This window comes from Ovis canadensis, chromosome 23, assembly GCF_042477335.2.
Source record: "Ovis canadensis isolate MfBH-ARS-UI-01 breed Bighorn chromosome 23, ARS-UI_OviCan_v2, whole genome shotgun sequence".
In the NCBI taxonomy this organism is placed as follows: Eukaryota; Metazoa; Chordata; class Mammalia; order Artiodactyla; family Bovidae; genus Ovis; species Ovis canadensis.
Genome location: NC_091267.1, coordinates 33,067,050 through 33,083,573, shown reverse-complemented (window position 1 = coordinate 33,083,573; position 16,524 = coordinate 33,067,050). Strand labels below are relative to the sequence as shown.

The window sequence follows — 16,524 nt, the reverse complement described above, 5'->3', positions numbered from 1 at the left end:
CCCCCCCTGAGCTTTGATCAATATTTTTGGCTGTTCCATCCTCACAGAAGCAGCACTGTGTCTGTCTCGGCGAGGGCACCGGTTTATTTACATCTTGCAGATAGCCACGTAGGATTTGTTCCTGAGCTGAGCTGCTGGGAATCGCTTCGTTTGAGTGTCAGTCGGCTCATGCTGGCGGGGAGATACAAGGGAGGATAAGGGAAACCAGAGGTGGAGCGCGCAGAGGGGAGCGGCCTCGTGAGTGCACGGTCCTGAGCGAATCCGCTTCTGCTCCCAGAGGGACTCCAAAAGGAGGGCAATCGCCTTGGGGCTGCCCACCTGACTGCTTTGTTGGTTTCTGTGGGCAGAGCTGTGGCTTGGGCTTTATACCCATCACGGGGCCACTGGAGATTGAGTGGAGATGGCGGAAGCCCTTAGGACAAGCACATCAACTCTGTAAATTCCTCTGCCACTATTTCTACCCCATCATCGTCCTTCTGCCCTGACATCTTTAACCACACCGTCATGTCACCAAGCGGAACATGGATCTTTCTCTCCAGGGCCACTGTGGGATTTCTGAGGGCATCTTAAGTAGCAAGGGGGGAAAGAAAAGAGGGACATGGAAGAAGGCGATAAAGGGGCCTCAACTGAGCTGGGGGCTCTGTTCCCCTCACCTGGGCTATTTGGGCAGGAGTAGATGCTTTCTGTGGTTCTTGAAGATGTGTGTATTTGAAGGGCTGCAGAAAAGGTGAAAGTAAAGGAAGTGAACATGTTTTCTTTGCAGAGAGCCCAAAAGGTGGGCCACCAGGTCCCTGCCACCTCCACATGCATTCACGTTAAATGCAGCCCTCTGCTTGCCAGGGCCTAGCTTGAGTGACACGGCCAAGTCCTGTGTGTGTGTGTGTGTGTGTGTGAGAGAGAGAGAGAGAGAGAGAGAGAGCGAGAGAGAGAGAGCACTACAAGAGGAAAGTAGGACTGGGACGCCAAGGGGCAGCAGCTGGGGTAAAGAATGCAGTCGTGGAGGAGCGATCCCTGCAGGGAGCTGGGCTCTGTGGTTAGCCATTCAGATCTTGGATGGAAGGTCATTTCTAAAATGAGTCAATAGGTGAGCAGAAGTGGGCAAGCCTTTGAAGAGCAATGAGTGAGGGGAGATGAAACCTCTCCCTGACCTGAACATTTGGGTGGGGATATCAGGCTGATGAAGAAGAGCACATCTCCACACTGGAACTTAGATCATTGATAGATCCAAGCCACGAGTTCTGAGGTGGAGCATGCACAAATCACAAGAACAGCGTTATTCTCTGTTCTCCATCAACCATCTCCCTGACCACACATACAGCCTTGCAATATGAAACTAGCCCTAACATCATCTCCATGCCACTTGAATTCATCATGTCTTCCCTGCACACACACACACACACACACACACACACACTCACTCACTCACTCACATTTACACCAACACCCACGCAGGTTGCAGCAACTTCCCTCCCCCAGCCCTCCAGTACCCAGAGACACACACAGGTTTTCACACCCTCGAGCAGTTCTCTCAGCATGTCACATGGGATTTCCCTTCCAAGTTCAGAAGCTGCTGCAGTTTCAGCCACTGTAAACCAGTGATCCCAGCTACTGGCTGGCATTTGGGCCTCCTAATTTTCAGTTTTCCTTTTTTCTGCCTATGATGTTGGAACTTAATTTCTATTGCCCCTTCCTCTCCTCTACGGAGTACTTATTCCAGATCTTCTCCAGTGGGATCCCTCCTAGGTCAGTTTGGAAACTGACCACCTTCTGGTGATGTGGAAGGCATGAGGTGTGCAGTGTTTTTCCCAAATCCGTCAGAGGCAAGTGAGCCCAGCTGTTTTCTCAACCAAAGAGGTGGTGTCTTGGATATCTCCTCAGGCCTCACTCAGAAACTCCTCTCCCATCCTGGTCTATAAATTACAATAATGAGAATAATGATGATAATAATGACAGTGATGGCCTTTGCTCCAGTCACTGGAGTGTGCTGAGATCGCTGGGTATTAGGAATGCCCCCTGAAAATAAGCTCTTTGAAAGCACTCTGAAAACTTTACAAAACACAGAACGGAGGGGATGTTTGCATATCTGTGGCATGCATTTTTGTAATTGTTTTCCTTTTGGTTGTTTTTAAGCTATGACTTCATTCAAGAAAAGCTTTTCTTTTTGTTTTATTTTGTTTTTTTTGTTTGAGAAGCCACAAACATCAGCCAACTGGAGCAGGTGGAGAGAGTGAAAGTATGCCAAGGGGGTTCTTTCAACCCAATCTAGAATTCCCATTAAAGCTGAGTGGAGGGGGGGAGTTTTAATATCTCCCTGTTGAATTGCAGTAAAATCTAGGCCAGCCTTGGTTCCCATATGTGTGGGATGCGCTTAGTCATGCTTGCACATGGATGCATATACGTGCACATGTGCAGATTAATTTATTTTTGTGTGTGCATGTGTGTGTATACACACGTGTGTTGATTCTCAGGAAGTCTGATAAATGAAATCATGCACAACCAGCAAATAACCACCAGCATCTTAAGTAAACTAATCATTTCCCAATAGTTTTTTTCTTTACTCTTAAATATAATACTTATCAACATCTGGAATTTGGAGGTTTTTAAAATAGGGGCTGTGGTTTAGATTTATTTTAACTTTGCAATGATTACTATTGCTAATTTTCTTTAGTGAAACTTATTTTTTAAAATGTTTTTCTTCCTTTTTTATTACAGTGTTCTCATTTTCCATCTCTTGCTCACAAGGCAAATCTTTCTTTTAAAAGCTAGATGTGTGTGACCAGCTACTCTGCCAGTGTCTTTCCCCGGACAGAACGGAATTTTTATTTTTCCAAAGTGTTTTTTTTTTTTTTTTAAGTTCGTCTTAATTGAGCTGATGACCATGCTGATACTTTGGCTTCCCTGTGTCTTAGACTCATTTGAAAACAGAAATCAGATAGAACCTCACTGGCTTTAATTCACCTACCTCGGGAAAAAAACAACAACGAGCTCTCTTAGCTAAAGTCAAGCAGCCGAAACTCAAGGATTTTGTTACGTCTTACACAAAACTACGAGACATAATTTTATGAAGCTTGTCACAAATCACCCAAACATAATCATAACCCTTGCCCTTTCCCTTTCTCCCAGTTGCACTCCAAATCAAGGGGCTTGAGGAATTTCCTACTCAGATACCATTGAAATGAGAGGTTGTGAATCTGACGATGAGTATATTTCAAAATGATATACTCTCCGGAGCTCAATTCACAGAATGTTCCATTACTCTGTCCCCACCCTCCCTCTGGATATAGTATGAAAGTATGAGGGGCTGAAGTCCCTGAAGCTGTGGCTCCCGGATTGGCAGCCCCTGGGGCTGCTAGTAGAGTATATTTTCCTCCATGCATTGAGGAAAATCTCAATGCAGAAGGGTTATCCAGGCCACAGATCTGTTCTGACTGGTTAACAAGAGGGACTGTGATAAGGACTTGGCTGTTTAGATTAAAATGCATCGCCGGCTCTGGGAACAAGCACACATCAGTAGTAAAGGCCGTTTAAACCTTTGGGGACAGCCCTATGTTTAGATTACATTAATTCATAAATATTATACTAAATACCACTTAAATTGGACTTAAATGACTTCAAAGATAATGCATTATAATATGGCTATCCAGAGAGCACTAGTCTTTATGTCTCCCAGTAACTCAGTCTTTGCTGCCTCCTATCCTGCTAGACAAGACCAAAGTTATGAATGGATTGTGGCTTGTTCATGTGTGATCCACTAACTGCGTGTGTGTATGTTAACAGTCATGACTATGTGTGCATATGTATTTTCAGTCCTGCCTCTCTTCTCCAGGAAATACAAGGAAAAAAAGAGAAATAAATAAAAAGTAAGAGAGGGGAAGAATTAGACTAGCGGGTGACCTGTTTCTTCCTCCAAAGGAGAAAATTTCTACAGGAAGAGGCAACATTGGTCCTCAGCTCACTTTTGCTGCTACCCTGGGAGTTTACCTCTCTCTTCTTTAATCAATAGCACAATGTCTTTCTCTTTGGAGCCTGGAAAAACAATCTTTCTCAAAGTGCTTCTAACGGGGGAGAAAAGGAGACTCTGAGTTGGCTGGGAGAGTTTGCATTAAACTGGCTTGTCTTCCCTAGGTGTTGTTTCTTCCGATTGTTCTGGGCTCTTTTTCTTTCTTTCTCTCTCTGCCTGGCACCCAGATCTCCCTTTGCCCATTTGCTTTCTGGTCTCCAGGGGGTGAATTTACCTTTGCAGTAATCACAACAGTCCACAACTGCTATTTGCTGCCTCCCCAGCCCAACAGCCTTTCTCTGATACGGCTGAGTTTGCTCCACAACACCCACCTACTCCCTCCTCCAGACTCCCAATTTGACTGGAGTAATTGCCTTTTAAGGTTCACTCTACGCATGGCAGGTATTCCATTAACCCTTAGAACTCTTTCCTTCTTTAGTTACCAGAGATGGCAGGTGGCCAACAAATGGATACCCACCTGAAATCTCATGCACTTAATTTAATTTTTATTTTCTTCTTCTTCTCTTAACCAATAATAGACTTATTCCATCCACACTGGAGGCTGGTATCCTATCATGTCTCTCAATTTTATCCCAGTCTGATTCATTAGAAGTTAGGAATTCAAGCAGGGGAAAGAAAAAGCCACAAATATACTCTGAAACCAGGCTTAACAAAGGCACGTTTCTATCTCTAGCCTCATGTTATAATTCAGAGTTGGGGAAAATCTAGAAGCCAAATGCAACCCTCATTCTTCAAGCCTCATCATGCTTTTTGACTTAACAGTAATTAATCACCAATGGCAAGCGAGTAATTTTTTAAGGTGGCCGGAGGCTTATTTTATCAGGATTAGCTAATAAATCAGGCTGTATCACTGAAGGAGGAGTTCAAACTCTTCTAGGACTGAATAAACCAGCCCTTGGAAACTGTCTCATTTATTCAGCTCTCTCCAAGCTTCCAGGCACTGTTAGGGACATTGTGGCCCAGGCTTGCTTATAAAAATCCAGAGGATGGAGAGGCAGGAAGTTTCATAGGGGAAAATATATGCTCAGGCTCTGAAGGGTGAGCTTCGACAACAAGGCACCCAGAGCCAAAGGGCCTGCCTGCCCCTGACTGAGCCAGTTTAGGGGAGGAATTATTTAGAAAATGAAGTTTTGCTTGTCCTGGGAATTCGGGCCAGATATGTGTATGTGTATATATATATGATGTGTCAAACGTGATACCACTCTATCTTAACCTTCTCTGCCTTCCTGATGCAAATAATGATAATTCTTCATCTTTACTATAATACAAGGGGGCCCCCCAAACCATCAGAAACAGAGTGATGATACCAGTGGGGGGGCTTGAGAAAAAACCAAGGAATATTGTTTAAGATTATCTTCATTTAAAATAAAGAAGCAAAGAAAGTGCTCCAACCCAGATCTCATAGGAAGCTCAGTTCTTCACAACTGTCTTTTTTTTACCTCTAGTGGATTTTGATTTTTTTTAAACTTTAAAATCTCAAATCCCCACAAGAACCTATCATTAAGATGGGCAAAGAATTTCCATACCTCTGCTTTTTAATTTTCATTATTGCTATTTTAAAATCTGGGGACATATTAAAATGACAAAGGTTTGATACAAACCTTGATTAGCTTCTAGGGAGCTTGATTGGAAAGGGAAAAACTACAGAGATATGGCTGTCTTGAGAGGGAGGGTGATAAAAGGGGAAACAAATATTATTTTGAAGACTGCCTCCCCATTCCACCTTTCCAGTTTCTCTTCTGAACAGACAGACATTTTCTCCATATTGAATAAAGGTTGGTTTCTCCTTCCATTACAGCCCCCACCCTCACCCCACCCCAACAAACCCAGTATATTTCCATTCTGCTGTGTTTTTGTGCTACTCAACATGCCATTAACTTTAAGATTTACTCCTCAGCAGGCAAGCTGGAAGATGCTAAAGCCAATAAAAACTGCTCTCTGGGACTCCAACTATGAAGAGTTTGGAGCTCTGCTTAGTATTCGGATGAAGGGAGGGCTGGAGAAGGAGGGAGGTTGTGATAGTGAAAACCACTGCTGCTCAGAGAACCAGACAGCTCCGCACTCTGCACCTAATGTGCCAGAGGATCAGCTCTGTTCATAGCCCATTTGTGGCCAAGGATGAGGCTGCTCTCTGTGTGTGGGTGGGTGTGCGTGTGTGTGTGTGTTTTCATCTTTAAAACCACCAGCTCTAACACAGCATCTTCAGCAGCTCTCCTCACTACTGTTTATTAAAAACGGAACGTCCATACACATCCCTTACAACTTCCTTAGCCTGGTGCTCCCTCTCTGCCTGACGATCAATCTCTCAGAAAGCATTTAACTTGCCCACACAGCTCCAGCCCCGATTAATTCCCGCTGCACATCCTATACATTACGGTTAGGGAGCAAGCACTGGGCTAATTTCGTCACCCACCAGCCACCCACACACGTTCTACAACTGAACACGTTTGGGGCTCTGCCTTAAAGATAATAAAACAAGGGGGAAAACAGGCAGGCTGCAGACAATTCCCATGACCACTTTCCTAAAAAGTTGCTGGGTTTTAATTCTTTGATCATTCTGATTCCCCCTCCTCCAAGCACTCACTAGCAATGACTGCTTCAAGGGAGAGAAATAATGTACTATAAACCTCTCTGCACGGTGAGTTTGGGATAATTTAGGATACACCCTCCAAAATGCCTATCTTTCACACACACATTTTTTTCCCGAAGCCCTGTCTGCTTTCTTGAGGAGGGGATCATTCAGGCTTCCCTGACCCCCCACTCTACCCAGGGGATGGCTGGTTCCTTGCTAATTCTTGCCTTAGGTTTTGTCCCTCTTTCCTTCAAACAACCAACCCCCCACCCCCTCCTCCACCACTCAAACCACAACCGGATTATTCAGGCACACGGCTCGACAGGGAGAGTTTACTGTCAAATTGATAGCAAAATAAAAATATCTCTTTGAATTTGTCACCTCTCTTCTTTTTAGACGGCTGCGCTCCCTGCTACTCTGGCCCGGAGCGGAGAAGAAGACCATCTCCTGTTAGCATTTTCAGCACCACGGCGATGGACAGCACCCTTGGTCCCCGGCCGGCTGGAGAGCCCGCCAGTCCGCTCAGCGTCCCGGGCTCGGCCGGCGCAGCCGTCCCCATCCCAATCTTTCAAGTCGCTGGACCCAAAAAGCCAAGCCCCGATTTCTCTCGATCGTCTCTTTCTCTTCTTCAGCTCCCGCTTCTCCCCTCACGAAACCGCGTCTATCAGCTTCTTGCCCCAAATCCAGCCTTGCCCCGGCGAGCAGCTGCCCCATGCACCCTAGTCCCGGTCTCCGCTGCCCGAGCGCCTCCCTCCTCGGCGTCCGCCCGAGGCTCCCTCTCGCGCCGTCTCCCGCTCGCTCGCTCGCTCGTTCGTCGCCGGCCGCCCGGCCCGCCCGCCCGCTCCTTCTCCCCGGCAAAGTTGGGAGGGAAAGGTGCACTCACCTTTGTGCATGCCTGTGAACCTGTCCTTCAGAACCGTCAGCTCATAGATCTTGCCGAACTCCTCGAAGAGGGGCTTGAGGTCCTTCTCGTCCAGGTTGCGGGGGATCTGCCCAATGAACAGCTTGATGGCATCGTGGTCCTTCATGGGAATGGTCGACGGGTTCCCCGGGCTGTGGCTTAATCCGTTCATGTGCCCGGCGCTGCCCGGGCTGCTGCCGAGCCCGCTGGTACTGAGGCTCGCGTTGTCAGCCTGTCCGTTTGCTAACGTGGCCATCTTTATATACATAGAGAAAATCTTCTTTCCTTTTATTCTTTCTCGCTCGCACTCTCTCGCTCCTCTCCCTCGCAAGCTCGCTCGCGCTCACACACGCACACGCACACACACACTCGGGTTCTCTCCCCCTCGGTTGCTCTACACCTCGCTCTGCGCTCGCTCTCTGCTCTCTCTCTCTTTCTCCTCTCTTCTCTCGCTCGCGCTCGCGCTCTCTCTCCTCTCCCCCCTCTCTCCCTCCCTCTCTTCTCTCTCTCTCTTTCTCTCTCTCTCTCTCTTTCGGTCTGATCTGATTTTTTAATTTTTTTTTTTTTTTTTACATTGAACAGACAGGATCTCTGTCCTTTCCGTTTAAACAGGCTGGACCGGTTCAAGTTCGCAGTCAGACCAGGGGTGGGGGCGACGAGTGTGCGAGCGCGGTAGAGGGGGGCGCGGGGCCCGGAGAGGGTGAGATGCGGCGGGCGTGGGTGGGGGGGCCCCGCGCGGCGGGCGGCGGCTGGGAGCCGGGCGGCGTGGGGCGGCGCCGGCCCCCCGCGCCTCCCCCGTCGGCGGCCCCGGCGAGCGGCGGTGGTACAGTCCGAGACGGCCCCCGGCTATAAATAGCGCCAGGCGCATGGCTCTTCGGGAGGCGCTGAGATTCCGGGCCCGGCGGCCGCGGGGAGCGGGTGCCAGTTAGGAACGGGGTTGCTGATCTCCTCGTTTGCGTTTTGGGGGTTCCTTTTGTTCATAGCAGCAGGTGCAACTTTTTGTCTTTTCTTAAAAAAACAAAACAAAACATTGCTTTTCATGGTCTCGTGGGTATGTAGGGGGGGCGTTATCCACCGAGCTGCTCTCTATTAGGGCGCCAGGCGGGCGAAGCAAAGGCTGGGATGGCGGGCGGGGCGGCGGCGAAGGTAGAATGGGCGCTTCTTTTCCTCCCATCTGGTTCCCTTTATTTATTTATTTAGACTCGAAAAAGCGAGCCGGCTTGGAGGAATTCCGCCCAGCAATCCGAGTGCGCATTGATCAGTGTCGAGAGAAAAAAAAAGCTACATAAATATATATTATGTGGGTAAATCTATAGACAAGAGCTCTCTCTCTCTCGCGCGCGCGCTCTCTTTCTCTGCTTTTTTCCCTCCTCGCATCCCCAACCTGCCAGAGCAACCCCAAATCTTCGCCCTCCCGCAAAACTGTCTACAGCCTCCCGAGCTACCTGGGGAGGACGGGTCTGGGGAGCGGTCGGGCCGCGCCGGGGGGCCGGGACGTAGAGATTCGGGGCCCGACCCTCGTCCCAGCCCGCCCGCGAAGGCTGGAGGTGGGTGTTTCCGTCCGGGACTGCCTCCCCGCCCCGAAGCGCGGCGGCTGCACCGGCAGGCGGCTGGCGGGAGGAAGGTAGGAGCCTGGCGCGTCGGCCGCTCGCCCGGCGGGGAAGCAGGCAGCTTCTGGGCGCGGTGGCCGGTGAGCCAGCACGAGGGACTGGCTTGATTTTGCCCTTGTCTGCTTTACTGGTTCAAATTGAAAAAAAAAAAAATTCTTTTGTAAATCCACCATCAAAAGAAATAAAGTCCCCGAGTCGCTCTCTGGGCTGCGGCTGGACTCAGACACCCGCTGCGTGCGCTGCCCCCCTCGGGCTTCGTTTGCAGCACTTCCCGCTCCAGAAGTGCGAGGCTGGGCGGCACGTCTGCGGGAGAGGGCCGAGGGTCCGGCCGCCCAGCCCGGACTCTGCCGGGTTCCCCATTCGGCCCGCGGTGGCCGGGACGTCGGCTGCGCCGGAGAGGGAGTGGCTGGCGCGGGAGCTGGGTTCGAGCAGCCCCGCCTCTGGGGGCCAAGGCTGGTAGTGAACTTGATTTGGGAAAGCAGATTTTCCTTTTTAATAATATTTACCTGCTCCCCATGCTCTCCTATATTGGCGTTTCCAGGACGGCCTCTTCTCAGCTTCAGAAACCGGACAAATAAGATAACGCGCCCGCTCCCTCGCGGGTTGCCAGGCAGAACTGATGGTGTGACCCTGGACTGGTCCCCGTCGGCCCCTTTCCGGTGTTTTGCGTTTCTTTCTCCTTGCCCTCGGCTTACGTGACGTTACTAGATGATATGTTTAAAATTTAGTAGATAAATGAGACCCTAGCTGCCTGAAAACCGAGACCCAGCCCGTTTGGTACAGCCACGCCGCCGCCAAGCTCTCCAGTGCCGGAGGAGGCCCCGAGGTTTGCTGCCCCAGGCCCGGAGTCCAACCAGGACACCTCTCCCTGACGATCCGGGGCCCAACCCTAACAGCAAGTACAGTTCTGAGAATTGTGGAACTTCATCCTTTCATTTTAAGACACTCCTGCCTTTGCTTGATGGAATCCTGTGTAAGTAGAGTGGGTCATAACTCGGTTCAGGGCTTACATTATCCAGTGTTATCTGATGGTCTGAAAAACGCCCAAGTTGAAGGAATGCAACAGAAACTCACACGGAGAGCTTCCCTGACATGTGGCTGTGGGCTTGGTGTGCCCATGAAGTGCTCTGATAAAGCCCCGTATCCCTTGCAGCCACACGGAAGGCTTGAGCTGGTGGCTGGGAGATGGGTGCATATGTCTGTCAGAACTGTGGGTGCTTGTGTGGATGCAGTGTGGTTACGTACCTAGACCCTGTTTGTATCTATACTCTCTGTGTGTGTGTATACACCCACTGGGCTAAGACCTCCCTGTCCCTTTTCCCACAGGACACGTCAGCAGAGGCCAATAACTGTTCAAAACATCACTTCCAACATTATCCTGTGGCACTGATACTTACTCCCAGAATTGCGCAACAGAGTGGAATGTATTTTCTGCCATAAAAGGGGAGTTTAGGAGAGTGATTCCTTCTTGAAGCCTCTTTTTCTCCTTGCCTCCCCCACCTGCCAAAGTGAAGTGAGGACCAGGGGAAGTAAAGAAAGTGAGCTGAGGGGGGCTGGGGAAAGAGGGGTTGCACAGAAGAGGGGACTGAGGTTCACAGTCCACTTCTTTCTGACCCTCAGCCCCTTCCCTCCAGGATCAAATCAATTATTCACAGGCATTTCATTATTCATATTTTATTATTAATAATAATAGCCAATACATAAATAAAAGCAGCCCCTGGGCAGGAGTGAGTTGGGGCATGGAGTTGTTACTGAAAGGGGATGTCTGGTTATTTCAGAGGCTTGCAAAGACTCCTTGCTTCGTGCTTTTCTGCCCGTCTGCCTCCTGCACCCTGGTTCCTCTCCACATCCAGACCCTGGACCTGAAGCTATGAAGAGCCTCTTCTTCCCTAGGGAAGGTTCCTGACTCTCCCCTCTCTCCCATCTGAGGATGGCTTATTTTGGATCTGGGCTGTCTTCCCTTGCACATTCTTCAACTTTTAGCTCCAGGGCAGGTGTGTGGTGAAACACCCCACCTCCCCCCAGCTTTCTGGGCCAGGAGCGGCTTCTGCCAAGGCAGGATCTCTTAAAGACGCAGTGAGGATCTCTTCGGCTCCCTCCTCTCAGCCGTAGCTGAGAGATAGGGTTACCATGACACAGACAGGTGTCTCAGAACATAAAGGGCCCCTGAGAAGACAGCAAAGAACGTGGTTCAGTTGGTGCTTTGGCCTCCTTGTCCTTGATCACCTAGAAAGACTTACATTTTTTTAACCTTCAATCATCAAAGAGAAATGTAATTAGAGGAACATGGGGGCAAAGTATGACTCACTGTGGCATTTAAACAGATTGAAAACTTTTTCTGCAAGTGCCGCTTCGTGGCCGCAATTGTTCCATCCATGGAGAGGGAGAAGGCTGGCAAATGGAAGGGGAGCTGGAAACAATTGCTTCTCATTTGCTGTCTGCCTCTGGGGTTTACACGTTGATGCTGATTCATCTTTGGGGATGTAAGGCACCCCATCCACGTGGTGGGAATCCTGACTCAGGGGTATCCTTGTGCAGCTTCTTGCTTCCTGCTGGCCACTTCCTTTTGCCCCCCTCCTCCTCAAGAAGGGAAGAGGGCCTCATTGTGCTCAGCTCCCCTCCAGCTGGGGCACCGTTACTCCCCTCTCTCTGGTACCCATGGAACCATGTTTGCAGCTTTGGCCATGACCGTACACCCTCAGACCTGCATGGGCTCTCCTGCCCGTGAATCTTCGTTCTCAATTGAGACTGAGACCTGGTGGAGGGCGGAAACCAGGCCATCTGGACAGGCAAGGGCACGCAGCAGGTGCTAGGGTGGAGTTTCTAGATCCCACTGTCTAATTTGATTTTGGGGGCAAGGCTGTGTTCATTCAAATAGACTCTAAGGATAGGGGCTGCAAGGCCTTGGCAAACTCTCTCCCAGAAGGAGTTCAAAGCCCAGGGTGAGACACAAGCAGGGTAGAACATGCACAGCAACTTGGCTTAGAGGCACCACTCAGTCATTCTTACATTGATCAGCCTGTCCTCTTCTCCCCTGGCAGCAGCAGAGAAAGGACAGGCCTGGGAAGACCCAGCTATCTTGTTAGAAAGACCAAAGTCATCCCAAGTGAAAAGCCCCAGAACAGCAAACGGCAACAGATGGTTAAATGTTTTCTTGGCTGAGGAGTTCAACATCCACACGTGAGAAAACGGAAGATGATCCCGAGCTGTGTGGTGATCTGTGATGGGGGTAGCAGCCTTGAGGTAAAACGGGCAGGATGAGGAAGGGTAGATGGCCAGAGAGCTGGCTGATGGCCTGGCCTTAGGGCTAGGAGAGCAAGAAGTATCTGTTCTCTAAGGTTCTGTTGAGAGCCAGCTAAAAACAGAGCTTCGGTCTGATGGGGCACCCCCAGCAGAGACCAGACCTCCAGTTAAAGTCCTTCTGGAGTGAACTGCTTGCCCAGCCCTGCAGAGGGCAGTGAGGGGAGGTTGGAGAGAAAGAGAGGCTCAGTTGCTCACTGTTTGGGCCAAGAGACTGACTCAGAGAGCCTGGTAACCACCCCAGGGCAAGACCCAGTTGGGGGCTCGAGGGACAGTTGTGTCATGGGATCCTGGAGAAGGCGGCACTGCTGTGGGCAGTGGCACCCAGGGTTGGCTAGCTGGTGGGGTGAGCTCCGATCTGGCCCTGCAGGAGGTGGTGGGTCTACTTGGGAAGAGACGAGAGAGGTTGAGGCAGTGGGTGGAGCTGCCGGGCCTGAAAAGGACAGGGTCTCTGGGCTCTGTGGGATGCTGAAGAGGTAAGGCTCCTGTATTGAGGCAGGTAGGGTGGGCAAGGCGAGGCTTAAGGCAGCCTCGGAAGTCTATATTCCTCATAAGCCCAGGGGTTCTGTCCTTGAATAATTTGGGAAGGTTTCATGGTATAAGGAACAGTAATTGAGGTGGGAAAAAAGAAGAAAATAGCATCTGCCTTTTCTCAGTTAATTAGCAGTCTCCTGCCACCCAGAGTGCACAGTTGAAGACTCCCCTGTCCTGTCCTGAGCCCTCAGCGGGCCTGGCCAGGGGAGTGAACCCCTGCAGGGAGGAAGAGAATTGGAGGTGGTCCAGTGTGTGTTTGTGGGAAACCCAGGGACTCCCCAGAAGGGACTGGCTGCCTCCTGGAGCTCAGATGAGTGGCAGGGCTGGTAAGGCTGGGGCCTCTGGGCTTCTCTCCTGGCTGGCTGAGCCCCTCGGGACATGTGGCCTTGGTCTTGTGGGAGCCCCTGGGCCGGGGCAGTGGCAGGAAATGCCATGGGGAGTCTCCCGCCTTTGGGTCAGTATGGGTGTGCCCTCCAGGTTCCTGTTCCAGGCTTTCATGCCAATCCAGGCTTTGCCTCACTTTCGCTGAGGACAGGCAGGAAATGGAAGGGCAGGTCAGACAGAGCTGGAGACGTTGCCTCTGGTATCCTGCATCCCCATCCCCGGTTGAGGCTGGGCCAGCCTGAAGTCAGGGGGGGAGACCGAGTCATGCCTCTCCTGGGTCTCAGCTTCCGCCTCTGTAACATAGAGACTGGGGTCCTTTCTGCCACCCTCCTTTCCTTCCTCGCATCACATCCAAGAAGGGCAGACAGTACCTGGGAGGCTGACTCACGGTTCTCATGTAAAAATTGTTATGGTGAGAATAGAAACTGAGGGTCAAAATAGGCGACAGAAAGGTGTAGAGGAAGTTATCTTATTTGAACTGAAGGGTTGGGAGTTTACTCTTTATCTTTTCTAAACACTTATTCTTTTTTCTTAGGAGCCAGCACTCAGTCCACCAGGAGCAGGTGCTTATGACTGTGTTCAGGTGAAACTGGCTTCAAGTCCTGCCTCTCCCACTTACTGACTCTGGGACCTTGGACAGGTTCTTTAATCTCTTTGTGGCTCTGTTTTCTTATGTGTGAAGTTGGAAGAGGAATAGAAGCTTCCTCGTTAAATGGTGATGAGGGGTAAATGAGTAGATGCAGGGCAAGTGGTTCGATCAATGTCTGATCAGCCAGTATTGTCAGAGCACCACTCTGGGCTGTGTGTGGGGAGCAAGGGGGGCTCTGAGGGGCTGGCCCAGCCCCTCCACATCCTGCAGAGGAGGAGGTGTGCCCCGTTCAGCTGGGGCCTGAATGGGATGCGCAGTGGGTGCCCTCACTTGCTGCCTGCTTGTTTCTCAGCATGCTCCTGAGGGTGGGCATCCTTCAGGGTGAGCGAGGCGTCATCAGTGCCTCTACCTGGGGCCTGCCCTGGGTACCGGCTGCTGGCACTCCGCGGCCCCTTCTTACCTGTGAGGTGTTGCTGTAGCAAGTCCTTTTAATTGTGATGTTTTACTAATTAGTTTTTAATTATGTTAATTTATTGTACATGAGCCCTGAGGTTTGCAGACACTAGGCTCCCTTTAGAAGCTCGAATAGTGACTTGTGTTTATTACACACACCCAGTGCTGTGCATACATGCCACTTTCTCGGGGCCGCACTTTCTCTGATAAAGTTGCTGGACGGATAGCTTCTATCCGCGCTCTCTCATCTGAATTCTCCCTACTGCCGCCAGGCTCTCAGGCTGGCATGGCACCCTTCACGTCGCTTTGGTGGTTAAGAAACCCAGCATCCACTGGCAGTGGACATGTGCTGGTGACCTGGAGTGAGGTGGTTGGAGGAGACCCCAACTGGAAGGGGGCTGGGGAAGGTGAGCCAGCAGGACATTTATGTTGGGCTGGTTCTTCAAAGGGTTGTTTTCTAGGGGATTCAGAATCACCCATCTGTGTGGACCCCTCCTGAGGCCTCACCCAGCCACTGAGGGCTGACAAGAGCTTGACAAGGAATCTGCGGCTGCGTGGTCTGGGGAGAGAGAAGCAGAGATGGGTAGCGGGTGGAGAGGGCCCATGGCACGGTCAAGTTGGGCGGTGAAGGCCAGGGAAGGATGTAGGCTTGTGTTCCGGGGTGGCAGGTGGCCATAGGGCAGGGGTTTGCAGCAGGCTGAGCCCACAGGAAAGACTCGGGGTAGGAACTCTCTGACCATCTGTTAACACAGAAGAATTATCAATGGCACAAGACCGGGACAAAGAAGGTAAAGACTGGGTATTTAAGGGAGAAATCACCTGTCACCTCCAGCCCAAGACATGTGCTGAGTGGGAGGGATACTTTACTGGGCCCATTTCCCACAAGTCATTTCTGCATTCAAAGGCTGAAGGTTTGCTACCACTAGGGATATTTAAAGAAGGTACCGTAGGTTTTTAAGAACCATCTTCCTCCCAACAAATAATTTCCAGATGGCAACCTTCTTTGAATAAGTTTAAATTCTTTCAAAGTGTTTAAGCAAAGTTGTGTATGTAAATTCTGCTCTCTTACTAAGCAGACACATTCATATAAATCTTGTGCAGAGTAAAATTTAAAGAAACACAGTCTATAAATACGACTGGGAATTTATTGCTTAAAAATGTGTGTGACTTTGACTATAGAGACATGTATGCATAGTACATGCATTGTGTACAGAAAAAGTCTGAACTTTGAAATCAGACAGGTCTTTAACCTACCAGCCACAGAAGTCCTGCTCTCAGCCTCAGTTTCCTCATCTGAAATACGGGCATGGTAACACTGCATATGATTGTCATAAAGAGGTGATCTTTATGTCCTAAAAGTAATAAATATATTGTGTCTGCCACACTGCCATTAAAGGTGAGCTGTGATTATTGTGAGTGGATTTATTAAAAAGTAAACTAAGGCTCTTCTTTCCAGGGATAAATATAAACTGTAGATAGAAATAGCATTTAGACCATGTGTAACAGGACATGGGTATTTTCTGAGGAAGAGCACAGTTGGGGTTTCTCCTCAGTGGTCCTCCGAGTGTGTTGGGGAGATAAAAGTGATGTAAGCATCTGGTCGTGGGTGTAGTCTTGTGAAGGTGTTTGGGGGAGCAGAGCCCATGTCAGGGAGAGGCCCCATGGGTTTCTCCCCACCCAGCAGTTCAGCGATGCTCATCTCATTTAGGCTTGGGAAGGGCCCACATTGTAGCACACCTAGCACCCCCCCCACTGCCTGGGAGCCTGCACCCACACATCTGTGTGCCCTGACCCCCGGGAGGCTCCCACACAGACCTGCATGACTGGCCCCCCTCCAGAGAAGGAGGCGGTGGGCAGGCTCTGACTCACTCCCTGGCTCTCTGCCCCTCTAGCTGAGTCACAGTGTAATTGATCCCTCCCTGCCTGAGGTTCCTGCTCTCCTGTGACCCAAAGCAGGGTCATTTCCAGACAGTGGGGCTGGGGAGGCCTGGTTGAGGAGGCCTGGCTGGGGAGAGGCAGTCTGTGGAGGGAGGGATGGGTTGTCAGAACCAGAGGGTGGCCCTGAGCCGGTGCAGACTTTTCTGGATGTCTGCTGAGGTGCTGTGTTTAGAGGAGCCGGGGCTTGGTCCACCGCCCACCACCACACTTTGGTGTCCCCAT

General features: G+C 50.4%; 1 protein-coding gene and 1 long non-coding RNA gene across 5 annotated transcripts in view; one reads left to right on the top strand and one right to left on the bottom strand.

Annotated features, from left to right (window-relative positions):
• The window catches only part of CELF4 (CUGBP Elav-like family member 4), a 315,739-nt gene extending 307,771 nt beyond the window's left edge, over positions 1-7,968 (bottom strand). For all 4 annotated transcript variants that reach the window (XM_069568696.1, XM_069568697.1, XM_069568695.1 and 1 more), the window contains exon 1: positions 7,477-7,968. In XM_069568696.1, the coding sequence (XP_069424797.1) occupies positions 7,477-7,762 (286 nt within the window). In that variant the 5' untranslated portion in view covers positions 7,763-7,968. The remainder of the gene's footprint in view (positions 1-7,476) is intronic.
• A 2,202-nt stretch (positions 7,969-10,170) lies between these two features.
• Positions 10,171-15,759, top strand: LOC138428141 (uncharacterized). The gene is made up of 2 exons (XR_011252292.1): positions 10,171-12,347; positions 13,858-15,759. It is a non-coding gene; the product is annotated as an uncharacterized lncRNA (long non-coding RNA).
• The last annotated feature ends 765 nt before the right edge of the window (positions 15,760-16,524 follow it).